Source organism: Python bivittatus, unplaced genomic scaffold, assembly GCF_059951505.1.
Source record: "Python bivittatus isolate LINGU-HERP-01145 unplaced genomic scaffold, Pbiv_v1 ctg000020_np1212, whole genome shotgun sequence".
In the NCBI taxonomy this organism is placed as follows: domain Eukaryota; kingdom Metazoa; phylum Chordata; class Lepidosauria; order Squamata; family Pythonidae; genus Python; species Python bivittatus.
The window spans coordinates 37,451,549-37,478,063 of NW_028277030.1; the positions used below are offsets into that span (position 1 = coordinate 37,451,549).

The 26,515-nt window shown below is 38.2% G+C and overlaps 1 protein-coding gene across 5 annotated transcripts; it reads left to right on the forward strand.

The window, feature by feature from the left end:
- Positions 1-201: 201 nt before the first annotated feature.
- Positions 202-25,010, forward strand: ZNF451 (zinc finger protein 451). 5 transcript variants are annotated; one of them, XM_088137332.1, is made up of 17 exons: positions 202-447; positions 556-642; positions 1,213-1,296; positions 3,454-3,528; positions 5,727-5,780; positions 6,784-6,909; positions 8,725-8,836; positions 9,743-9,893; positions 10,649-10,775; positions 11,789-11,942; positions 12,639-12,786; positions 13,314-14,938; positions 15,864-16,001; positions 18,269-18,399; positions 19,779-19,965; positions 21,854-21,919; positions 24,079-25,010. In XM_088137332.1, the coding sequence occupies exons 3-17, from the start codon at positions 1,216-1,218 to the stop codon at positions 24,135-24,137; spliced, it is 3,234 nt and encodes a 1,077-aa protein (XP_087993458.1). In that variant the 5' UTR covers positions 202-447; positions 556-642; positions 1,213-1,215; the 3' UTR covers positions 24,138-25,010. The 5 variants fall into 5 exon arrangements, with proteins under 5 accessions (XP_087993458.1, XP_025033462.2, XP_087993462.1 ...); XM_025177694.2 differs by having other exon boundaries at positions 202-376; XM_088137327.1 differs by having other exon boundaries at positions 370-474.
- Positions 25,011-26,515: the final 1,505 nt, after the last annotated feature.

Sequence of the window (26,515 nt, forward strand, 5' to 3'; positions counted from 1 at the left end):
CCCGGCAAGAGGAAGGCAGTCGCTAAAGATTCCTAAGGAGTTGCATTAATTCCTTGAGCCCGACAGGGAGCGCCCGCGGGTAGCCATGAAACTACATTTCCCAGCAGGCCGGGGCGAGGAAGCGTCACCCTCGAAGTTTGAAGCGGAGGAAGCCGAAAGCCGCGCGCGCGGGGTGGAGTGGTCACGTGCGAGTTGCGTCTCGAATAGATGTTTGCAAAGGGAGAGGAGGGCGCGGGCGGGTTTGGCAGAGATTCGTCGGGCTGACGGTTGATCTTCGCTTTCGTTTCCTGCCGAGTCGCAGAGGTTTCTGTCCAGCGATACGAGCTGGGCAGGGCTTGGCTTGGCTAGCTGGGTTCTTGGCTGGAGGCGATGCAAGGTACTTTCAACATCACCGTCGTCCTCACGTGGTTTGATTGTGAGCGTTGTGCGCGCTGCAGCAGTTTCTAAGTAATCGTCCTCACCCCCTGGTTTGGGGTGCGTGTTGTCATCCAGCCCTATTTTTCCCTCTCACAGTTTCTGTTCTCGTATTACTCTATTCCTGTTTATTCTTGACAGGTGCTTTCGGTGAAGCGAATGGAGGCCTTGCATAGCCATTTCGAATTTTACTGCTCTTATTCCACTAACCCTGGTGGGTCCTTGTAGGTAAGGAAACGGTGTAGTAGCCCTAAGGTTCCTTCCCTCTCACTCCTTGGAACTCTCCATTCTTTAGCACAGTTTTTCTTGAGTCACTATGGCTTGACTTTGCTGTTCTACTTCTATCTGGTTATTTATTTTGATGTCAGGCCCTGCACTTAAAATAACATTTATACTTTATCTTTTATGGACCAAGTAAGCTAGTGGAAGCATGCCAACTTCAGGTTTTAGAGAACTTTTCAAACAGATTTCCTACCTTACCTCTGACCTGATAAAAGGGTGAATCCTGAAATGGTATGGACACTTTATGCTATTATCAGTAAGTGAAATAAAGAGGGTCTTTGGTATCTTTCTTTTAGGGTTAGCATGTAGCATGTTCCCCTGTTATCAGTTTCCAATGCTAATTGTGTGTAGATACCATAGGTCTTGTATAACATACTCATTGTAATCAGTTTAAAAAGTGAAATACTTACCAGGGAGTATAACATTAGTTGCAGTAAGAAACAAAACCATGGATTTAATTTTTGCATTCTTAGATAGTTGGTAACCTTAAACAAGTTATTTTTCTTTTGGTTTCAGACAATGGAGTGCCTTGTGTCTTCTAAAGAGGCTGAGAATTCTTCTCAACAGGAAGAAAGTGAAGATGATATTGAATTTGTTGGTGTATGTAGACAATTTGCATGCAAGCATAAAAGTGCTGGTGAATCAACTAGAGACCAATATGACACAGCATTCTGTACTGCAAAGTGACTGTCCAGATATATTCTGGAGCTCAAGCAGGATTTGAGGATAATAGTCTTCTGGTACCACTGCATTTTAGCAGTTGCAGTTTAGGACATAACTCTCCTTCTGGATTTTATATGTAGCCATCAAGGCCAGCTGCCATGAATAGCCATTTCCTCTGTGGATTTCTCTTGTCCCCTTAAAGGGGGACCTATTTTGGTAGCCATCATCACACTGTATGGGAGCAAATTTTATAGTTTAACTTTGTTTTATAAAAATAGTTCTTTTTTTAATTGAATCTAATTCTTCCTAAGTTTGGCTTCAGTAAATGATCCTGAAGATTAGTACTGTGAAAGAGGAAGAAAAACCTGTCTGCTTCTACATTTTCCATGGCATACATGATTTTAATACACCTCTATTGTAACCCAGTCTTTTTCAAGAAATTTTTCAAAAAATCTCAGAGACTGTAGTTTTTTTCCTCCTGAATAAGACTCTAGTCTCCTAATTCTTTATTTGCCCCTTTTCTGCTTCTGTTCCAGCTCTTCATTACAGTATCAGTTTGTGATGCAGTGACCAGAACTGTACACAATATTTCCAATGTGGTTTACCGTATAGGTACAAAAAGGCATTTTATTGATAGCAGGTTTCTTTCCTGGTATGGAATTCACTTTTGCATACTGGATGGGCATTTTAATTAACTATCCACAGATACCCTTATTCCTTTCTTGGACAGTAATTGTCAGTTCAGATGTGAACCTTGTGTGTGTGTGTGTGTGTGTGTGTGTGTGTGTGTATGTATGTATGTATATATATATATTGTATCAGCTTGAATCCCTTTGCTTAAATTGAACTGCCTTTATAATTTTATATCCTACTCATCCTCTTTGGAGAAATCTTGAAACACTCCACAGTGTTTATTTTAGTGGTGCTATCCAGTTTAAATTAAGAAAGCTCATTAAATCGGAGCTTCTCACTGATCATCCATAATTCCAGGTGACATTTGTAGCGAAATCAAGGCATCCCTGATATTTAGGAGTATTTATAGATTTGTTCCATTTGGCCCAGTGCTGCTTGGGTCTTTCAGGGGACAGGTCAGCCTTTGTGATGCTGCATTCTACTAAAGTTGGGGGATATGTGACCGGAACACAACCTGAGCATTTTATTGCTGTATAGAAGCCATTCTCAAACTGTTGAGAACTGGTGCTGTTCAGATATGTTGGAACACAACTCCTAGAATTCCCTGTTAGCAGAGCCCGAGGGAACACTAGGTTGGGAAGGACTGCCAAGCAGGGATAGAAGAAGGGGAGCAATGTGCTCAAGAGAGAAAACATCATAGTATATGCTGGCCTATGACTAATAAACATTTGATTTGATTTGATACCTTCTTAGTGTGATTAATTTCAAAAGAGCCATTATGATTGTAATTGGGTCTAAATGACTGCAGTCAAAAGAAGAGCTTTCTTGGGATATGAATCCCTAATTTTAGACCAAGCTAAATCCAAAAATGCAAGAGAATTCTTGGAAGCTTGGTATTCAGACAAGGCAGCAGTTAACAGACACATAGAGATAAACAGCATCTACATACTATTCAAAAGAGACAAAAGACCAGAAGATCGCCTCACCAGCAATCATAACCCAGAGAAGCAAAGGTGTACCACCAGGCACACAATCAAGTGGTAAACAGATGCTAATCAAGGAACTACCAGAGGAGCAAAACAAAACCCCCACCAACATTGGCAGGGCATGCCACAGTATATAAAGAGAGAGCAAACCCCATCCCGTTTTAGCACTGAAGATGTTACCTAGCCAGGTAATGAAACATTTGCAGGAAAAGAACCAAGCTCACAGAGCCCCAAGGACTCCACAGTTCAACCCTGAGCTACACTTATTTGCCTCTATTGGAATCCCTAATCATTTGGCTAGAAGTTAGGTGACAGTAGGCCATTCCACAGCTCTTTATGCTGGGTGATACAAAATTGATCTAAATAAGAATTATTCTAAAGAATCTGAATCACTAATTTGTTGTGCTTTTGCTTCTCATATTTTAGAGAGTGCTCATAAATGAAAAAAACACTGGTAAAATGTTTGTTTTCCTAGGAAGGTGTATTGAGGCCTGTCTTGGACTGCATTGATCTTCTTAGCAGTGAAGAGGAATTTGATAGCTCTTCTGATGTGAGTGTTTCCTGTTACTGAACTTAGAATTTTCTCTGGAATTATTCTGCATGGTTTTTCTGCAAGTTTCTAACAATATGAGGGACTATGTCTGATCCGTACGCACACTAATCCATGTTTAAATATGTTTTGAAGGATGTTTTGAAGGAAGAACGGTTTTATTTTAAAGGTACCCACAGCTTCATATTTTAAAAGCAAACTATGTTATTTCTATATAGCATAGAATCTTTGAACAGTACTTAAATTGCAGTTGTAGATATTGATGAACTAAAAAGTAAATTCACATAAGGAGTTCTGGATTTCTTATTTTTGTGGCAGTATCCCACATGGATCTTTGTTAGGTATTAATTGCTCTTTTCTGGTTTACCCCTTGGGGTTGCTTGTTTTATGTCAAGAGTTGCATTTTTTTTCCAGCATCACTACAACACACTGACTTGCCTGATTATAGATAATAATGGGAGGGACAACCATTTTGTAAACTAAATTGTCCAAATACTTGCTATTATTTCCTATTGTATTGTACTCAATGGAAATAACTAACAATAAATTAATACCCAACCTGTGGATAGGAGGGATGCACGGTTATATTCTTGTCTGCCAGAGAAGCACTTTCAAAACATAACATATTGTTAACCATTCTAAATCCTGAGATTGAGTGGGTATCCCATTGCCCTTCCAGGTTTTTTATGCTGTGTCCAGAGCCATCTCCTGTTCCTGGAATTGTATCCCTTGATTTTTACTGTTTCATAGGAGCTCGTTTTACTATTGAATTTTGGCAGTAGTACTACAACTACATGGTTTGTGTTATAAATACCCCTACATCAAAAAGAAATAGTTTGTGTTAAAACATCCCAGTTTTATCACCAAGATCTACACTTAGCAGAGTTCCCAAGGATTTCAGGTTTCTGTTTCTCAATGCTGGAGCATCCAGCCAGAGACACTCTGATTTGGCCTTATGCTGTTCAACGTTTTTATCAATGACTTGGATGAGGGAGTTGAGGAAACACTTATGAAAGTTGCAGATTACAAAAACTGGGAGAGATGGCTAATGATTTGATTGGTTAATAATTATAGTTTCATTTTCAGATTTCTGGAACACAAAAATAACCCCCTCTAGGTTAAAGATTATGTTATTAACTTTATTAATAAAATTAAATTTATTTATTTATTAAAATTATTTAATAAAATTAAACTTATTTATTTAATTATTATTATAAGATTAAACTTATGTTCTAGTTTTTTATACAGATTGTTAAATCAAGCTGAGCTTGGCTTTCTACAACAGGCAGACACTGGAGGTGTTGGGCTACAGTTTTTTCTGCTTTTTTCCTCCTCTGCCAGTCACCTCCTCCCCACCCCCGAAGAGTTCACAATTCTCTGAAGTCAATCGGGGGAAAATGTAGGAAGGAGGAAGAATCAGCTAAAATTAATTCCTCTTTAGTAAGTGAGAACTGGAAATGTTTCATCTATGTAGGTCAACTAATAGGAACTTGTATTCCATACAAGTATGATATGTAAATATAGTCTGTGTCATTGGTATTCAGAAGAGCTATGCTTTGCATGCTAGACCTGCCCCCAAATGGTCCTACAAGCCATTTCTGTTCCCTTGAACTTCTAGTGTTATGAGATAAGATCTGAAGGGAATTCTTTGCCTGTTCAGCTTGAACAATTTCCAGTTTGTTCAATAGAATACATTAAAGATCCCTCTTTGAACTTTCTCACTTAATTGGGAAAGATTGGGAATGGAACCCATGCACATGGGACTAGGGAAATCATTGCTAGAGAGAGAGGCTCCAGTACTTCTTCTATGAGTTCAGACAATAGGACCTCTAATTCAATTCTTTCTGCCCTATTAAGGTCATGGCAAACTTGTCTGAAATATACCTAAGATCTGTTGTATGGTTCTATCTCAAATCAATACATTATTTTAAAATCCTGGCCAAGTTGCAAGGTATTGAATTTGTGACAGTGAATCTGACACCCTGCAATTAGGTTATATGGTTTTTCATGATAATGGTTACATATACTTTCCCAAGTCTGCTCTAGATAATTGTGGACTCCCCTCCCAAGCAGATTTGGAGGGAGGTATATAGGAAGAAGAAGTCCCATTGCATAACTAGAAATCTGTTTAGAAGCTTTTTCACATAAATGTCACCTGTGTCTTTAAATGTAGAACAGTCATACATCTTGTATTGTAGATGCGGGAAGATTCTAGAATAGAAGATATTGGGGGTTCCTTGGATGGAGACAAGGCAAGATTATTACTTCCCTTCATAAATAGCAAAATAAAATTGACCAAATGCCCCCCCTTTTTTTTAAAGAAAAAAAAAAGGCTTTATGGTTTACTGGCTGAACCTATTCCCCCAGGGCTGTTGGGTGACAAAAATATATATTTTTTTACTCATAGCAGTCAGTATATTCAGGGATGTGCTGCCAATTTGTTAACCAAGAGATCCCCATTCACAAGTAGGGGGACAAGAAAAGTCTTTACTTGGTGGTCTGGGGGAAAAAAGGAGCTGTTGCTCCTGTTTTTTTCCCTAGAATCACGTTGGTTGAGAGGGTGATTAATTTTTCCAGATAACAAAGTGTGAGCCCAGCCTGTCTCATATCTTCCTTGTGTACTTTCCCATCAGATATCGGTTTTGTGGGATTGAGTTGTAATCCTTTCAGTGTCTGTCATGAGACCTGTCAGCCCCACTAGGTAGCCTTCCTGTGGAATTGACCATGAAATCAACTCCACAGGAAGGCTAAAACTACTTTTATTGAGATTGGCTATAATAACAATCTTTCAAGTCTGATTGTGCTGTACCTCCTCCTCCTCCACCTCCTCCTCCTCCTCCTCCTCCTCCTCCTCCTCCTCCTCCTCCTCCTCCTCCTCCTCCTCCTTCTAGTTTAGTGAATTAGAGAGGGGTATGTCTGAGGCTCTTCCGAATGTTATCCAAAAAAAAAATGTTTTTGTACCTTTTCCTAGGCTCCAAAGTTTAACAAGCGGCTCCCATGAGCTGCTTCCATCATAGTCCTGAATATATGGCTGTATATCCATACATGTTTTCTGATTTTTTATATTCAATTCTTGACTCAAACTGGAAATACTTACATATGTTGGATTCTTTATTTCAAATGAACTGATTGAACAAAAAGGTGGGGCTCTTCTGTGTTACGCTTTTATTTTCCTGGCATGTTGAGACAGCAGTGGTTGACTTTTCTGGCTATTTGTACTAGCTGTTTATTTCAAAGAGATTTCTTCTTCTGTAGAAAAATGTAAAACACAAAGACCATGTTGATTATCAGAAGGAAAAAGTTGCTTCAACCCTAGATCGCCTAGCACGCCATGTAGAAGTAGAGAAACAGCTGAAGGAAGAGAAAAACAAAGCTTTCAAGGTATATTCTTGGCCAGCCATAGTTACAGCACAAGTATTACAATGTGATTTCTATGTAATTTGGAACACAATTGTAAACACTTCTTCACAGCTACTTCCCTTATTCGTTCTTGAACCCTATTTCATGTGCTCTAAGTGTCCAGTCAAAATCTGTCCCTTATCAGCAGGAATTCTTTAGTATGTTTTTGTGCTTTTCACTAATTTAGCCTATCAGTTGCCACCGTCTAACTTTTTTATGGCCATTCTAGATGAGAGTTATGGGATATGGTAGTCCTGTATGTCTGGAGAGCACTAGCTAATGTGATATGCTACTGCTCCGAGTTTCTACTTTTCATTCATTTTCACAACAGTATTTTTCCTTCCTTCTGTTCACATCCTCATGAGTTTTCCATCTTTCTTTCATAACAGTGTGCTGAGGAATCATTATCTTCTTGTAACAATTCAGGCATCCATGAATGTCTGTTTTAATTACCATATGGGTAATTGAAGCTTTTGGCTTCTCATTTTTAATAGACTAAATAAAATGCTTTCATTGAATATTTTGCCCTAGACTTTACATTGGAATCATGTTAGTTGGATTTGGGTGGCATCAAAATCAAATAAATAAATAAACATAGCCACAGTAACTTGTGCAAAGTTCTAAACTCTGGCCATAATTTCAGTATTTTCTCTGTACCAAGAATCAAATACTTTAAAAAGGATGATACAAACTTGGCATTTGTTTGTTTAAGAAGAGAAAAATGGCTCTATCATCTAAATTCTTGTTTTAGGAAACATAGAATATCTGATAATTCTACTGTTGGATGGCCTTTTGTAATAAACCTATTCCCAACAGATGTCAATTCTTTGCAAGGAATAGGTTCTGAGTTGGCATTTCACTAACACAGTTGTCAGAGGACCTGAGATCAGATAATGACATGTACAACTGTGCTATCTTAGAAACAATAACAGGAACCTAATGTAGATTTAAAATGTAGATCATATTCCCCCAAAGAATGTGTGTTTCTTTTTTTGCAGGGAGAAGCAACCTATGCCCCCAAGTCCCCTTTTAGCATCTCTTTAGAGCCCACTCTGACTATAATCGCTAAAACTGATGATGTAGTTTTGAGATTGTTGCAATACAAAACTGTATCGCAACAGTTTTGTATCGCAACTGAAATATATAGCAGGCATATTTCAGCTAAGAGAAAAGCCCACAATTCCATATTGAGGAAAAAATGCCTGTGTTTGATGATCCTGCTCACTTTGAGACCCCTCCAGACTCCTAAGTGCAGCTTGTGGCCACCAACATTTTCTTACAGAAAAGTGCAAGAATCAGCAACTTGATACAATCTCATGTTGTGGTTATACCCGCAACCTTGTCCATGGCTTGCAGGTCTTAACATTATCAAACCACAAATTGTATCAGTGTCTTAATCAGCGTCTTAATCATTCTTTGAATAATAAGAATCGATTCAAAATATTAAATGGGTGTTGGGGCTTTCTGTAGTGGAGGGGAAGGAATTCTATATTAATGTCTCCATCACTTTTGGGTACAGAGAGCACAGCAAATTTAAGATGACTGTGAAATATAGTACATTTGAAATGACCTTAACTAGAAGCTTGAAGCTAAGCTGAACCACTGTAGGTGGCACTACCCTTCACTAGCAGCAATGTTGTGTATTTTCCTGAGGAATATTAGGTTTACTTATTTTTGCCACATAGATTTATAATTTTTTTGTATTTCCTTAATCAGTTCTCATTTACCTTGCCCAGTTTTACAAAACAAGAACAATAGACAGCTAATATTTATTTTTCCAACCACCGGGACCTTTAGGAAAAACTGGATTCTCAACATGCTCATGGACTGCAAGAGCTGGAATTTATCCAGGGGCATAGTGACACAGAAGCAGCAAGGTTGTGTGTGAACCAGTGGTTAAAAATGCCAGGTAATTTGTTACTTTGCCATTTGGAGAAAGGCAGACTCCCTGTTCTTCCAAAGAAATAGTTCTTCATAACTGTAGGTGACTTCTTTTCAGGAGTGTAGGATGGAGGAAGCAGAATTAAAAATAGCTTTTATTAGAAGAATGTTCCAACCTCATCATTTGCTTCAAGAAAATACCATAATTAAATGGCATGGTGAATTATGTGCATGTATGGTATTTCTGTGGCATATTCTGAATGCTCAGAACATTTCATTGAAGAGCTGTAGTCAGTCCACTGTGATTCCTGAAGTCATAGCAGCTAGCAAGGAGCAAACCATTTATCAAGATACAAATTGCCTTTTGCTTTTTTTCTGAGCTCATGTTATGCTTTTTAGCTGTAATATATCAATTTAATATATGCATATGCTAAATACATATTTACATAAAGTCTAGGCTAGTGTGTATGGAATTACTCTGGAATCTTTTCTAGCATCAAATATCAGATAGGCTTATTGATATTTTTCTTTTTACAAGCTTCAGGGATCTATTGATAATGAAATATGAAGATTAGTTCTCCTCTCTTTCTCCCACATTGCCATTAGCTGAGTCTTACACAGGTGGTCACTGTTAACATACAGATTAGGTGGAATCTAACCTATATTGGATTCAAACGTTATAGCTGCAGTATTGGCAGATTAGTCAGCCTGGTTGAGAAACAAAACCAGCATATAATAAAAACCAAGTATGTTGAAAAGAAATAGTATTAGACTTTGGTTTCAAAGTTTTGCAACAGCTGTAACATACCAGGCGTGAGGTAAATTATAACAGTGTAATCAAAGTTTCTCCCATTGTCCTGTTCTTATAATCTACTTCTGTGCTACGTTAAAGTGTAATTGTGTAATATCCGTGTATTTCTGTTTTGTGCCTTAGGTCTCAAGCCAGGCACTGTAAACTCAGGAAGGAGAACATTACCCCAAAAATCACATCAAACCCCATCTAACAGCAGATCCATTTTATGTCCCATAATGCACTGCAATAGAAAGTTTGACAATGGGCATTTACTGCTAGGCCATCTTAAAAGGTAGTATTTTTATGATACAAATGAGCCTATAACTAGCAGGGATTAATTAATGAAGTTCAGCTTCACTCAGATTTATAAAAAATTTTTTCCAGCTTTACGTTTTCCTATTTCTACAGTAGCTTGCAATGAAAATGGTTTGCATAAATTTTGTTTATGCTTTCTTGTATATTTCTTCTAGTACAACATTTTGTTCTGGTGAATATTTTTGCCAGCAATTTTCCCTAATAAAATACATTTTATTATTGTCTATGTGCATCTTTTTCAATCATTTTCACTGGTACGTGCATTTTCATGCACTTTGGAGGGAGGAACTGTACCATAAATTGTCTGTCTAACCATCTTCACAGTTTCATATGCTGATTGAAACCTGTGAATTAGATACATGTACTTTAAAAGAAAACAATTTTCTTGTACGTATTTGGTCATTAGGTTGTCTCAACAAACCATGAGGAATAATTTTGCAATGTTTTTCCAATTGAAATGCACCAGCATTAAGTTTCATCTATATAGCTTGATGCCAGGACATTTTTAGTTTTACAAGTATATTCTAAATTACTGTGTGTGCTTTATTTAATTTGACTAATATTAAATTAAGCTACAAGGTAGTAGTAGTAGTAGTAGTAGTAATAATAATAATAATAATTATTATTATTATTATTATTATTATTATTATTATTATTATTATTATTGTGAAAACAAAGAAAAAACATTTCTGTGAAGTGCATTGTGTCTGATTATGTCTATTATTTTCTTAGGTTTGATCATTCTCCATGTGATCCAACAATTACTCTGCATGGACCTCCAGCTAATGTGTTTGCCTGCATAGTCTGTAGCAAAAGATTTCCCACTCGTCAGCAATATAGTGAACACCTTTTATCTAAGGCAAGAATTTAAGGATATATTGATAATGTAGCAAGTTCTTCCCTTAGATGAATCACTTGCATGAAGCTATATGGAGTTTCCCTGAGCAAAATTTACAGTTTATCTTCATGGAGAGAAACCACAATTGAAATAGTCTGTAATACTGCAGATTCCATTCCTTTGCTAATTGAGACACTTGAAGCTGGGAGTTAGTTTTCTGTCTTCATCCAGAGAGCAGGATTCTGTTATGTTTTAAAGAGATGCCAGCTTTCTGGGAAAAATTGGCACCTAGATTTGGGTATGAAATAAACCTTTCTTGACTTTTATTCACCATTCTTAACTACTTTTCTTTTAATGAGACTTTGTTCTGAATATTATAAACGTGGTGTTTCACTAATTTGGCAGTTCCACTGTTAATTCCTCCTACCTGTTGACTCTCAGCAGAAAAAAAGTCAAGAAATCTAATTAAGGTTTTATTCTGCAGAGAGAGAGTGGGGGCACTTGGTTTCCACAGATAATCTGGGAATAATTGGCCTCTTTGCTGAAAAGGGATTTCATGAAAGTGAAGGAGCAAAAGATGGAGATAGAGAAGAGTTGAAGTCTTAAATTGAAGGGGCATGTCCCAGGCTCGCTTCACAATGTTCTTTGATTCTTCATAGTAGGTCTGAGTGAAACATACATTTTTACAACCCCCTTTCAATGCAGCATAGCTCCGTCATGATCTTAGGATAATAGTAGAATTACTTGTTAATTGCAAAAGGAGAAGCTTTGATAGAAATAAATATTAATACTGTCAACTGAAATAAAATATTTTTGATTTGTAAGACTCAGTTTCAGACTTACCACAACAGACGTTTTAAATCTGAAGTCTTAAGTAGGAACAATGCAAATGTTAAATTAAACTATCTGTGGTGATCTTTTTAGTATAAATCAGTTTTACTGAAAAAGTTCTTTCTCTGAGTTCAATAAATAATAAGGTTTCTCTGTTTCTTCAAAATGTTGTTCCTGTTTGTGTTCTTCTTTCCTCCGCTCAGGTTGGTGAAAATGATGGCCATGAGAGAAATTACCCTCCTCAGCATATTCAGTGCTTTGCGTGTCCTTGCTGTTTCCTCCTCTTTAGCATAAGAGATGAATGTCTACAGCATATGTCTGGAAAAAATCATTTTTCTCAGGCTTTTAAATTGAGTGGTATGTTTCATCTTTTTGAGATAACATATTTTTCTCTCTGGTGTGAGTGGGTAATGCATAGATTATTGGTTTATACTTTAATATATGGTTACAAAGATGCAGTACCTTCAGTAATGATTTTACATCTGTCTTAAGAAAGGAAATGTTCCAATCTGGAAATGTAAATAGAATGAGCTGTTTTTTCTGTAATGTTCCTATTTTGTGCAAAATAGGCTGAAATCACTAATTAAAATGCTCACTGAAAAGAAGGTGTGAAATGTTTTAAATAAAAGTGTGGAATAAGTTAGAAACAGTCCCCATATTCCAGTCCAGATAGGTTTCTCTTGAAGTACAGAAATGTTCAAAGCCTGGCTGTGGCTTCTCTCAGGAAAAGAGACATCCATTGTCATAGGACAACAGTGACTTGCAGTTAAGGATGTTTGGATTCTGTAGATATCTTTCAGCAGCAAACAGCACTTGGTAGTTGATAGATGAAAGATTTTTATGTGAACTCTGTATATGGTAGAATATTAACTAGGTATCATTTGGTTATAAAATCTTGTCTGCATGTTGTGCATCAGACTGCTGATGATTTAGTGGAGTTTCAAAGGAAGGGAGTGGGTGGGAAGGAAAGCTGGGATGTGGATAATCCTATTTTGGGGCAAGGGTAATTGGATCCCTTCTAAGTAACGCTGCCTTCTGTTGACTCTATTGCAGATAAAGCAGGGAGTCCACTTCCTTTGCCTTTGCCAACCTATGCTAAGAATCTTCTAATCTCCTTATGCAAAGAAGTTCCATTCCAAGTGCAGTGTACATCCTGTCATCAGGTTTTGCGTTCCCACATCGAATTAACAGCACACTTCAGGTTTGTGAAAAACTTCACATTTATAAAATGCAATCACAGGCCAGTTTTTCTCCCTTTAAATATCTGTTGAACGTCAGACCTAATTATGTTCTGCCACTTGTGTAAGTGGCTTACTCCTTGTATTTTAAAAGTGGAGATGGTGTTTGTCAAATGCTGAAAAGTGGAAAATTCCATGCATGTAATAAAAGTGCTGAATCCTGTCTTCACTGCCTTTCCCAGGTGTTTTTCCCTGCAGTGAAGACAGAATTCAGCATTATTTATTACACGCATGGATTTTTCCACCATAGTTCCTTTATGCATGCATGGCTTCCTATATTTAAAAAGTTAAAAAAGACAATGACATGGTAGGACAATGATAGTGCTTGTGACAATCACTTCTAATGATGTCTTTGCCAGCTGGCCTTTGATCAACAAATGTTATGTATTTGAAGTCAGAATTTTGCAACGTTGAGAATATGGTTTCTTTTTGAGATGAACAATTTTTAGATAGATAGCTGTGACTATATTTCTGTATCTTTCCATTTTAGAACCCGTTGTCGTAATGCTGGTCCTGTAGCTGTATCAAAGAAGTGCATCTCCCAAGTTGCAGAAGTGCTGAAAGTCAAAGGTTTCTGTCAAGGCTGTGACAAGTTGTTTGTCAATGATGACCAAATTACTCAGCATAGTTGCACAAATGTTGCCAAGATTAAACTTATTACCACAATGGAAGAATCCATTTTATTAATCTGTCACATCAATGAAGGGAATAAAAGTGCCCCTCACCTGCAAAAGAATGCAAGCCTTTTAAAATCTTCTCCTCTGAAGAGACATTTGAAATTGAATGGCGATAAGAATGAAATTGTTTCAAAATGGAAAAAGGATTTGCAAGGCAACAACCAAGAGGTTTGCACAGCTCCTACTGTCAAAACTTGGGTATGTCAGTGTGATCTGGCATTTCTTTCTGAAGAGCTGGTAGAAAAACACATTTTTTCTGAAAACAGAATCTGCCACAAATGTGGTGTATGTGGGAAACTTGCAGAAAATGCAAGCATTATCCGTTTGCACATGAGCCGTTTCCATGGAGGAGCACATTTGACTAACTTCATCTTCTGGTGCCAAGTTTGCACTGTAGCCCTTCAGAAAGAAGAAGATGTCTTTACCCATGTGACAGAACTTCATGGTGGACATAACTTCTATTTTGAGAAGGACATTGCTGAGGATGAGCTGACAATATCTTCTGATTCACAATACAGCAGTTCACTTAAACAAGAAGGTCAAACTCCAAGCCCTATCGAACTTCCTTCAGTCCAGAGTGAGATGGAGGTAGCTGAGAGTCTTTCTCGCCAATGGCAGTGTCAGATGTGTGAGGAAATATTTAACTCGGAGGACAGTGTGAAACAACATTGCAAATCATTAGAGAGTCATCATTTTCATAGATACAGCTGTGGCTTGTGCAAAATGACTTTTCGGAAAACGGAAACACTACGGCGACACTGTCAGGATAGGCATAACAAGGTTGTACAGATTAAATACTTCTGTGGATTTTGTGGTGACCTCTTCTTTGATGTTGAGAAGGAGTTTTTACTTCACTTCAGGGACTTACATAGCATGGATTACCTCTGTGTGTCTGAGACAGCAGGAACCTCAATCAAAAGCCATGAAATAATAGAAGAAGGTAGTCTTCTAAACTGTGGCTGTCATGAGAAATACATTTGCAAAAAAAACAGGAAGGTAGATTACAAGAAATGTCAAGAAGCCATGTTGGAAAAAGGCAATCTATGGTTTCGCTGCACTTCATGCTCTTCTACAGCACAAACCTATTCTGACATGATGGCTCATCTCACAAGCCACACAAGCAAAAAAACTGATCAAGAGTTGTATGTAGTCAGGTGTGGTTCATGTAACAAGCATTTTAATAATATTGCTGTTGCCCATCAGCACTTCCATGATAAACATTGCTTTTTACAAAAACCTCAACTAGCTTTTGGACCACAAGCAGAAAGTAATATCTTCCATTTTTCTGCCAAGAGATCCTGCACAGACAAGGAGCCTGATAAACTGAAGCTTTCTGTAGATGTAACTTCAACAAGTTCTTCAGATGAAAAAAGGCTGAAGCTGGAAGATGCAAACAAAGAACAGACTAGAAAGCTTCATTCCGAAATGTTTGAACAAGGTAGGTAGAAATCAGGTAATACACAGCTAATGAAGCTGATGAAGGACATTGCAAAGCAATTGATAAAGCTGAAAAGCCACATCATTAAGTAATGCAAACTTTCTTTGTGTAGTCATTAATAAAGATGTAATATTTTGCAAGTGCCAGGAATAACATATTTAAACTTTTGGCCCTTATCACGGTATCAGAAATAAAATAATTACAAGAGACAAGGTAGAAAATAGAAATTAAAAGAGATTTTAGGGCTTGGCATTGGAAGTGTGGATTACTTTGAGTAAGGAAATAAACAGCAATAAGATACAAGCAGATTCTATGTCTGAGAATTGGCAGTCACATCTGCTGTGGAACTTTTTTTCAGTATGTAACATATCCACTTTCGCCTTACTTTGGGCTATTGTGGAGCCTGCATGGTGAGGATATTTCTGTGTTTAGCTAATGCCTGTTACAGAGTTTAGCTAATACCTGTGAGGGGCATGGGAGAATTTCTTTATCTTTTCTTATGCCCACCTTGTCTCATAAGATAGGCAACATTATCTTCTTAGCAGACAATGGTAAACATTGTTAAATTAACCTCTTAAATGCTGAGAAGTGTTCTTGCAAAATCCTCCTGGTACTACTTCCAGTTGGGCATGATTGTGTAAATCAGAACCATTTTCAGTATCTTATAAAGGTTTGGCTCTTCTCTGTATTCTGATTTTGTAAGTAATCATCCAAAGTCCGAAGGGCATCATTTGGTAATGTGGGATGTATGTCAAAGGAGGAATTCTCCTACATAAATATACTGTGCTTTTATGGCTTACATTATATTGAGTTGTTGAGAACAATTTATATTTTGAAAGCTGTCTGAAACATATATTTCTACAACTGAAGAAATGCATAAACATTTGGGTTATTCTTTCCTTTTCTCCCTCTCCCTTACATATAGATGATGGAGATCTTCCTGATCTTGATTACTTAAGCACCATGACTCACATTGTAATGATGGATTTAGATAACTGGGGAAACCTTTTCCATCAATTGCCTGCGACTCTCAATCAAGGAACTTTTATTTGGGGCTTTCAAGGTAAGGAAAGAAGTTAGGAGTTCAGGTATAACAGTAGAAGTCTCACAATATAAGCAGGCAGCTTGGTAAGAATTGCCTAGCATGTGGGCAGCTATTATGTAAAAGAAATATATGAAAAGCAAAAAGTCAATTTGTACTGATTCCAAAATGGCACTTTCCTTTGTTGCCCTATGCTGTTATATGTTATTGAAAGCAATGTAAGTTGGTAACTAGGAATTTTAACATACCTTGGGACCAGTTCATGACCCATATCTTCTGGCTGTTTTCCATGGGCTTCCTGTAATAATGGATATCTATTTCAACATTGAGAAAAATACTGAGCCATATACATTTTGGTCCTGAAATGGACATAAGATAATTTCTTCCTGCACAGTTACTGTGCAGTAGTAGGTGGAATTCTTCTTTTGCAGATACATTATGTATTTCTGCTGCACAATTGGAGAAGCTGTAGTTTAGTATCTTCCTGGTCACATCCTTCTCCAGCCCAAGGCTAACCTGAAAGTCCAGCATAAACTGAGTACAGTGTGTCCTTAACATCTAAAACTGTTATGACAAATAAGATTAAGCGAAGTCTTCATAACTGCTGTTGGAAAATATATAAGAGTTTGCTCTTATTTCCCAATTTCTGCGATTTTAAAGCATGAGTGGAAATTGGAATGCCCTTATATTCTTGTCTTCAGTTGGATGGAGATCAGCTGAAAGGGTTGAACAAATCAATAAGGAAAAAAATGAATTGAAAAGAGCATGGAATTTGATACAAAAAGCTGTTGTGTTATTAAGAGAAGGTGGTTTTTACATAATCAGGTATTACCAATGTTTTGGTAATCAGTAAAAGAAAATGGCATTGCTTAGTTTTGCCTAGAACTCTTTTGACTTGTGGAATTACTTTGTTTAGTTTCAATAGTTTTTTGTTTTTTGTTTTAGTTTAGTTTTAGTAGATTTTTATCCTCATGTTTTACAGGAAATGTAATACTAAATACAGTTAGTCCTTGGCTTATGTCCATTCATTCAGCAACTGTTCAAAGTTATGGCGGCACTGGAAAAATGGACTTACAACCGGTCTTCGAAGTTCTGGCCATCACAGCACCCTTGCTGTCATGTGATCATGATCTGGGTGCTCAAGTGCCCAGTTCGTGATTATGATATTGCAGGGAGCAGGGGTCACATAATCACTATTTGTGACCTTCCCTGCTGGCTTCCCACAAGCAAAGTCAATGGGGAAACCAGCAGGAAAGGTTGCAAGACACTCCAGTAAATCACTCCTGCCTGTAGCACACACACCTCACCCGCACGCAGTCTCTGCTGGTGCTCCCCTGACTCACATGTGGTATGTGGTGGGCCTCCCAAGCCCTCCCTCAACTCATATGCGGCCTGTGCTGAGGTTCCCAAGCCCTCCCTCAACTCACATGCAGCCTGTGCTGGGCCTCCCAAGGCCTCCCCCATCCACCCCTGCGCTCTTTACCTGGGACTTCTGCTGCTTCCTGCTTAACAACCCATGCATCTTCGGGTTACGATGGCAACTAGAATTGCCAGGATTGCCGTCACTAAGCAATGCAGTCACATAATGTCACACTTTATGACTGCATCACTTAGTCTTATGTATTAGACATGATTGTGGATGGGGTATGTATGTGCAGGTGTCATAGAAAAAGGAACAGCTACCTTCTGTGGTCATCAGGAGCTGCTCTATTTTTCACCTAGTAATTTGGAAATATATTTTGTTGCACAGAATTCCCTATCAGTCTGTGTGTGTATGCCTTCAAGTCACCGTTGGCTCCTGGCAACTGCCTGGATAAGTCCCTGCAGTTTTCTTGGCAAGATTTTGGAAGTGGTTTACCACTGTCTGCTTCCTAGAGCTGAGAGTGAGTGACTGGCCCAAGATCATCCAGCTGGCTTCATGTCGAAGGCAGGACTAGAACTCACGGTCTCCCAGTTTCTAGCCTGGTGCCTTAACTACTAGGCCAAACTGTCTCTCTATATCAATCTGACTTCATAACTAAGTTTATGCATCCAATAACTGGCCACTTGTTGATTGTGGTGAAGAATTATACAATCTTTATACAATCCTCCAGTAAGACTGTTAGAGTTGGGAATATATAATTCAGTACATACCAAACTTATGCAGCATAGATTAACTGTTTCTTAAAAATATGGGTTATGGTTTTTTTTACAGTGTTCCCATCTCTGAAACTTGTTTTTACTTCTCTTTTACTGGGCAGCATCTATATAGTTTCTTATGATTACTCCATTCCTGTTTCATTGCTTAGGTGGACATAGCAATTGGAAACCCCCTGTGAATTGCAAGATCTTTAATTATCTTAATAAGATTGGGTGTTTCTTTCTTCATCCGCGCTGTGGTACAAGGAGAGAGGCAGCTGATTTTGCAATCTGCGTACACGTAAGCTTTCAGGCTTTTGTACTGATCAAATAACTAGGGCTGCCGTATTGAGGCTGCAGAACTACAAATGACCACTAAAGGGGAGAGTTAGAATTTTCTGTATCTCTTATTTTCCCTCTACCTATATGTGGTCACTAGGAGTCAAGAACTACTTGATGGCACATAATCAATCAAAAAATATTTTCCCTCTAGTAGTCATCTACATTTTTGCAAGGTTGTTAAGATAACCCTACTAAAGAGCTAGTAGATTTAATTTTAACATAATAGTTGTTATGATGAGAAACACTTTATTGTTTTTCCCCCTGGTACACTTGGCATCAGTGAGTGATTGGAGTAGAACTTAAGCCACTCATGACACCACCTGATAATTTCTCTTTTAAGTTATTTTAAATGATTACACCCAAATAAATTAAAAGGTAAACAAAAGATTATTTTGGTTGGTGTGTATATACTATATTTCATATACAAACATACATACAGATTTTGTGGGATGTTATACTATTAAATTACCAATTTTGAGTAATTTTATTGAGCAACAGAAAAAAGAGAAACATCTAAACTAGTATATGATGAGTTTTTCAGATCACTGTATAATTGGTAGGGAGTAGGTGTCATTCCATTCTTGTAATTCCGTTTTTTGCTATTATGAAAGTGCTGTATGTATTTCTATTATGTTGTTAGTTTCCAAATCATTGGTATTAGATAGTTCAAATTACTTTCTAACTTTCATTTTATGATATAAAGGTGACTGCTTTTAAAGTAGATATTTACACAAAAACTGCTTTAAAATTAGGGTTGCTTTAGTATTCGGTGGCACCAAATCAAATAAATAAATACATACCTTAAAAAACCCTAAAACTCAGAATTTATTATATTATAATGCTTATATTACATTTCAGAACATGAATATTTATTTCAAGCTAGTTGATTAACAGTATTCTTTTATGTAGCATTTAATGATCCATAACATTAAGCATTGGTTTTTGCTTATTTTTTTTTTTCACAAAGAGCATGTGGGAGAATTAGGAAATATCTACATATTTCACTGTTAAGTTTTGATTTTGTTTTTAAGCAGAATTGATTTCTCTCTTTCATGAATGTAATCACTGGCTACTACTGTGTAGAGAATTTAAGGCTAGAGAGAGATTGCTAGGAAAGAATGATGGAAACAACCATTCCTGGAGGAAGAGTTGCCTTTTGGGGACATATAGGTTGGGATGTGGCTTAGTCTTTTCCTTCCTGTAAGTTCATGAAGTTGTCAACTGCCCAGTAATTAAAGACTGAGAATCATTTTGCCATGCTTGGAAACATTTCCCTATTACAATATACAGTATATCACGTTAAGGGATCTTAAACTGTGTGTGCATTTTCGTCCACAGGTGGGCCGCCTGGATGAACATCTGCCAAAACATATTCCTTTCACCATTCTTTCTGGAGACAAAAGCTTTCTAGAATTGGAAGATCAGCTTAAGATGACTCAGCGGGCAACCCGCATTCTAGATCCTCATAAGCTCGATGCTGATATGATGTGTGCCTTATTAAATAGCATTTCGGATACAGCCAAAGGTTTGTTTTCATATAGTGTGTTGTCTAAGAAACAAATGCAATAAAATATTTATTGACCCACTTTACAGGCTTCTATCCAAGGGTATAGTGGTCATTCCTGGCACAGTTTAATTAACCTACCATGCTTCCCTTACTGTGGGGCAAGATGAAAGCATAATTCACAAAGGCGGGAGAAAGGAGGAATTCCTTGAGGCCAGAATGAAATGGTACGCTACAAATTGGCATTGGGCTTGGCTGATTGTTCCTTGCTAGTATTTTTTGGGGGGGGGGGGACTTGGCAAAAAGATGAAGCTGATGTTCTGCTTCCCAGTCCCCAGGCAGTTGTCTGCAGTTCCACCAGGGAAGGGCAAATAACTCCCTAGAGCTACTCCTTTTTTGGCAAAAGGTCTCCATGTGCTGTATGTTCCTGGTGGAAAGCAAGGAGTGGGGTCTGGAAGAGGCTCATGAACTATGCTCCTTTACATCATTTCATCATTCATAATAACATAACAATTACTTATTATTAAATTTATCTCGCACTTTTCATCAAAGAAAATTCTGCTCAGATTGGCTAATGAGAGTAAAACACAGAACAAAATGAAACTAAAACTGAAAGAGTAAAACCCATTACTGTTTTGAAGTATCAGAGGAAAAGGTCTAATAAATGGGCCTGTGCACATGGGGGTGTCTTTAGAAAGAACAAATAGATTGTAACATTTAGGAAGGTTCCTAACAGGTCAGGTATTCCCCCCACCCCTGATATCCTATTTTCCCACCAGGAGCCTTCCAAATACGTTGGGCCTTCAGTTCCTAAAGTTCCTAGCTACTACAGTGAGCTAGGAATTGAAGTTCCAATGCATCTGGAGGGTATCGTTTTAGGAAAAGCTGCCTACTAAACCATTTAGGACACTAAAAGATAAATCAGAGTTGCTCAGCTTTCATCAGCTTGAAGGTCTCATCATGTTTTTCACAGAACGTCAAGGACCCATTGGGGAAAAGGGGAGTTTCAGGAGTTTTAGGGAGTGAAATGGGTGCCTTACCCATTTCACATTGGGATGACTGCAGGGGGATACAAAAGGAGGATATCAGTGGGCTGTAACCAGCTCCTGGGCCATCTGTGCCTTGCATGCTTAGATTAGGCAAATGTTTTAAACTAGACTCAGAAAACAATTGTTGACCAGTGCAATATTTCAGTGTTGTAAAAATATGACTAGACAAAAAGTAATATATAAAGTGGCTTACACGCATGGGAGAAGCTAAGATGGTTACAAGGATGGAAAGATACACAGAGGTAGAGTAAATGGTGTTGGTATACACTAAATATAGTTCTATTTCTTTTTCTTTTTTCTTGCATTGTGCTTTTAACATTGTTTGCTTACTATTTCTACTCCTTTTATGTGCTTTGCATAATGTTGGTAATAGCGAATGGGATTAGAGTGATAGCATATGTAGGAGTAATATGACCACAGTATAGTGCGCTAGTTAATAACCTAGCTATCAGATACTGTACTAATGAAGTTTTCAGAAGGTATTAAAGAATATAGTTATATAGAATGCACTGGGGTGTTCTAAATGCAATACAGTATAGTCAGGAGATGATTTATTGCTGCCATACTGGACAGTCTAGGAAGAAACATAGGTGTTACACTGAATGTATTAGGTAAAATGCTCCCTTTCACTGCCACCACAGGGAAGTTCTAGATCTAGGAGTATTTCATAGTTGCAAACTTGCTCTTTTAGCGGGAGCAGAGCCCATCTGAGAAGAGATTGAATCACAGTTTCCATGTCTGATTTTCTGTTGCAAAAGATAAGGCCAGGCAATTGCTATCAGTCAACAAAACTCTGAAGACGAAAGCCAGTTGTTAGAGTTGAAATGTTGCAGAATAAAAATATTTGTGTCTGATTACAGAAAATGAAGAGGCTGATACTCAAACAGCAATGCAACAGATTTTGCAAGAAACAAATAGCCAAAATGGTATGTCTTAATTTCCATAGCAGATGCTTATTAAAGATACAAAAATAAGTAGTATGTAAGAATTTCAGCTTATTAGTAAATATGATAAATAAAATAAATACATATTGGATCGGGTCTTTTTTTTAATTAAAAGTGCATTCTGGCAAAAGCAAAAGATAACAAAGATGGTCTCTGGTTGTGAGACAGCTATTTTAAGTCTTTCATCATTAACTTCTTGTATTTTGGTCAGAAACAGGCCTTGGAGAACTAATTAATGATGCTAGAGATATTTGCATATCAACATAAGCACTTTTGGTAGTAAAATCATAATTAGTTCCAGGATTGTATGCAGTGATAGTAATGTCCAGCTCTGTGACCTCACAATTTGCCTTCCTACAGCAGCTCTGTTCTAGAGCTGCCATTATCATAAATTAGATATGTGCATTCCACAAGCAGGGGTTTTATTTTATATAGTATTTAGAAGCAATGAGAGCCTCAGTAACTTATATAGAAGCTATGTATATGAATCAGCATGAATATATCTTAGTTCACAGCATGAAGTAAGGTGTGATCTATCCTATACTTAAAGGTGTAAGTTTACCTTAGTTCATTCCCAGCCTCTTGAGATAGAATTGGAATCCTGAATAGGTGCTGCCACTGTAATCCAGGAACAGAAGATGATTAAGGATGTCCCAAACTTCTGGCAGGCCACAAGAAGCCATCTAACGACATTACTGGAAGGGGATGGACTGAGTTTTCAGCCTTGTTTCAGGTTTTAAGTACTGATACGCTCAAAACAGGAAGTGTATTTTGTTTCAAAGCAAACATACTACAGTATGTCTTGGACTTTGTTGAACTACTCTTGGTTGCTTTTTGGCAGAACCAAAGCTGAGAATATTTTGACCATCTGAAGACAAAATCCAGGGGACTTTTGAAGGAAGCAGGGTAGTGCTAGTGTACCTTCCCCCCTTATCTCTCAGCTTTTTCTGCTATATGGTCCCTACCCAACAATCTCAGTGGCTTCCTTTCCCTGTCTGTTCTTATGCTGCACTAGATGCCAAGGATATTGGTGGGTAATAGAGGGGCAAAAATAGAAGTCCCTGGGAAGATTGGGACCAGGTATGGTGATTCGATGGGCTGTCCTTGAAGCAAGAACATTGGTGGCAGTAGCAGTGGTTATCCAACCAGGCTGCCTCTGCTGATCTTCTGTCGTCTACATCCCCTTAGCATTCACCACCTATTGATGCTATCTTTGGCCTTTTCCTACCCCCCCCCCCAATATGTCTATCCAGAACTTGTTTGATCCATCCATGTCCAGACTAAAACATATGTGTGTTTATCTGGACATGGACCACAGAAATTGCATGTTTTGTGCACAGAAAATTTTGCGCATCCTTTGTTTTAAGGGGAGGAAAAGGAACGTGAACTCTCCAGAAAGCAAACTGCTTCCTTCTCTTCCTTAGAAAGCTCCAACTCTCCCCCCACCCATGCCATGAATTGCTGTTTTGGTGGCAGATTTTAAGCAGTTTGGATGGGGACATAGCAGAAATTTGCCTTCCAGAAGCTTCCCACTTCCATTTCCCCTTCAAATTCAGGGAAAAAAGCCAAAATTATAGACTGAAATCAGCAGAATGAAGAGCAATTTGGGACTGTTTGGTGGGGAGGTTGAAGGTGGAAGTGAGCAACTTACCTTTCCATCCACATGCAGCTTTGAGCAGTAGATAGTAGGAAGGAGCCAGTTCAAAATCTTATCCTTATGGTGATAGGAGTCCTTTCCCTTCAGACATCATCTGGTCTGTGGGAGGATCCATCCTTTTGCTGGTTTCTGTGCCCCATATTTTATACAAAATCAGGGAGGCTGAGTTAGGAGATCAAAGACTATTCAAGCTGAAGGCCAGTGGTTGGACCATTCTGGCTTCAAATTATTATCTGATTGGTTTGATTAACTCTGCAGATGATGGTTTTATAACAGATGATAGTTTGATTAACTGCAGGCATGTAACCTCAAGATCTCTTCCTATTACGGATGCCAAGAGTAATGTTCACCTGGAAATGTATGATTTTTAAGTTTTGCTGGACAGAGCGCTAATTAGGAAGTCCTTACTGATTCTTCCAAATTACTTTCCAAACTCTGCAGTTGTTACTTGGGTGTAGTTTCATGTTCTGATATTTTTATGCAGATACAGATGATGATGTTGAATTTCAAGAGGCAATAAGGCGAAGCCTTGAGGAAATGTGAAGACGTCCAAAGATGAGTGTACCAAAACATCTACCCTGCTTCAAAGAAATTGAAATTTGTTCACCATTTTATAAACATTAAAATCTACTGATCAATAACTATTCCAGTGTTTCAGTGGCACTTTAAAGAACTGAGTTCTATCAGCAAGCACTAGCAGAGTTGAGAACCTGTTGTGGAATTCAAGCTCATGGGATTTCAGTCATCACTTCTCATGGCTTAAGCAGTAAACAGTTTTAAAATGTGGTACGGTCAAGCATACTTAAAAACTCAAGTACATGGCAGTTCTGCTGAGTCACAAGATCAATTAACTTTTGTTTTTTTCTACTGTCTGGGCTGAAACCTTGACGTACTTTATTATTTATCCTGCTTGGTTTTTCAAACTTTTCTTTTCTGGATTTTAATGTTTTACTTCCATTCTTCTGTTGACTTTGTATTTGTAGTGCAAGAACTGCAGTAGATACAGATATTAATCCAGAATGTCTAGGAGTATCTTTTCTTTCTTCATCAGTTTCTGAAGTGAAGCTTAGACACTAACCTGAAGATTACAGTTCATAGGCAAACTTGCAAGAGATCTATTGCAATTCACTTAAACCTGAAGTCTAAGGTCTAGTTATTTTCTGTTAGCTGTCTCTTTATTCTTATGTACATTTTTAATGTCAAGAATGAATACAATGCCAAATAGATTGAGTGTGTTTGTATATTTTGTTTCCTGTCATTAATGCTACAGCAAAGTATTTCCCTGTTTGTTTTTGACAGTATTTCAATAATGTAACTTCAGGAAGCTGAGGCCTTTCTTTGATTCTGTGTAATTAATTTATTCACATTTCTCAGAGCATAATTATATACTTGAGCATAATTAAAATATCAACTATTGTTGTATTGTCTTCTCATATCAGCCAAATGCTGTTTAAAAGTTTTCACTCACGTCTTTTATAGGTTCATAAATTCTACTTGGCTTAGTTTGTCTAAATAGACTCAGTGTTTGCAGAAGAGTAGAATGCAGAAGGTGGGTGCTAATTTTAAACTTATGATTGTACTGCAGGCTTACTGAAGATCGGTTTTGGAATGAGAATCTTACTTTGTGTGACACCAACTTAGCCTTTCTGTAGTTGGCATAACACTGCAAATATGTCACTAGATAAATATATTAAGACTTGGTGGCTTGGAGGACAGATTGTAATGGTTTGCTCTAATAAGAATATTCTGTACAAATGTACATGCTGTTCTCCTAAGCCTTCTATCTCCTTGTTGAAACCCAGTGCCCATACTAAAATAAGATTCTAGTCAGAAACCAGTTTATATTTTGGGAGGACCTTAAAAACTTCTCACAGTAATTACCTGCCTTGCTCCCCTCTCCCTAATATTAAGAGGGGAAGAAAGGGGAAGCTGGCCACTTTTCAAAAAATGCTGCAGACATCTGGCCAGTGGCATGAACTCAGTAATAGTGATGCATGGTTACCATACAATTGATAGACTGTGATTTTTACTTCAGGAAATAATGCAAAAGAGTTAGTACTAGCCATCTTCTATAAAAAGAACACTATCTATGACTAAAATGTTTGTCATTTAGAAATGGTCTCAAACCAGCTTTTTCTAGACTATAAATATTGCATTTCATTGGAGTCAAGAATTTCAGTTGCAGAATTGCTGCCTGCTTGTTTGCTAAGTTCTCTGAATCAGACAGTGCTACAAGAAATGTATACGTTCTCTTTCTCATGTCCAGTTCTCTGGACATCTTTCATGTTACTGAGCAGGAGCCATCCATCCCTATCTCACAAATCAAAGGTGTGTTTAAATACAGGTAGTCCTTGACTTATGACCATTTGTTCAGCAACTGTTCAAAGTTACAGCAGTGCTGAACAAAGGGACTTATAACCAGTCCCTGAAGTTATAGCCATGGGTACAGTGCCCCATGATCACCTGATCAAAATTCAGGCACTTGGCAGCCCACTGCACTTATGACCATAGGGGCACTTCAACTCCCCCCACCCACCTATCTCCCCATCATCTATGCCCTTTTGGCCCCCTGCACTCCATGGCCGCCCTAGCTGACCTTTGTCGTCTTGCTGCTGTTGCTGCTGCTGCTGCTGACAGGTGTGCCCGGCCTGGCCCTTTGCAAGACAGCTGCAGACTGCAAAAGGCTTTCTTCCCCAGGTCATGCATGGTGGTTTCCTTGCAAGACCTGGGGAAGATGGCCTTTTGTGGCCAGCAGCTGCCTCGCAAAGGGCCAGACTGGGCACATAGCAGCGGGAGCAAGACGACGGTAAAGGGCAGCAGGGGCCTTGGGATGCAGAGTGGTGAGGCCGACTGGCTGGTTGTGGCTTTGTGCCACACTGCTGGGCCAGGCTGGGGCTGGGCTTCGCGCTGTGAAGGGCTTC

Coding starts and splice junctions, on each gene's coding strand:
- ZNF451 (XM_088137332.1), top strand. CDS start 1,216: ATGGAGTGCCTTGTGTCTTCTAAAGAGGCTGAGAATTCTTCTCAACAG. Junction 16,002..18,268: donor TTTTATTTGGGGCTTTCAAG/GTAAGGAAAGAA, acceptor TTCATTGCTTAG/GTGGACATAGCAATTGGAAA. Junction 18,400..19,778: donor ATTTTGCAATCTGCGTACAC/GTAAGCTTTCAG, acceptor TTTCGTCCACAG/GTGGGCCGCCTGGATGAACA.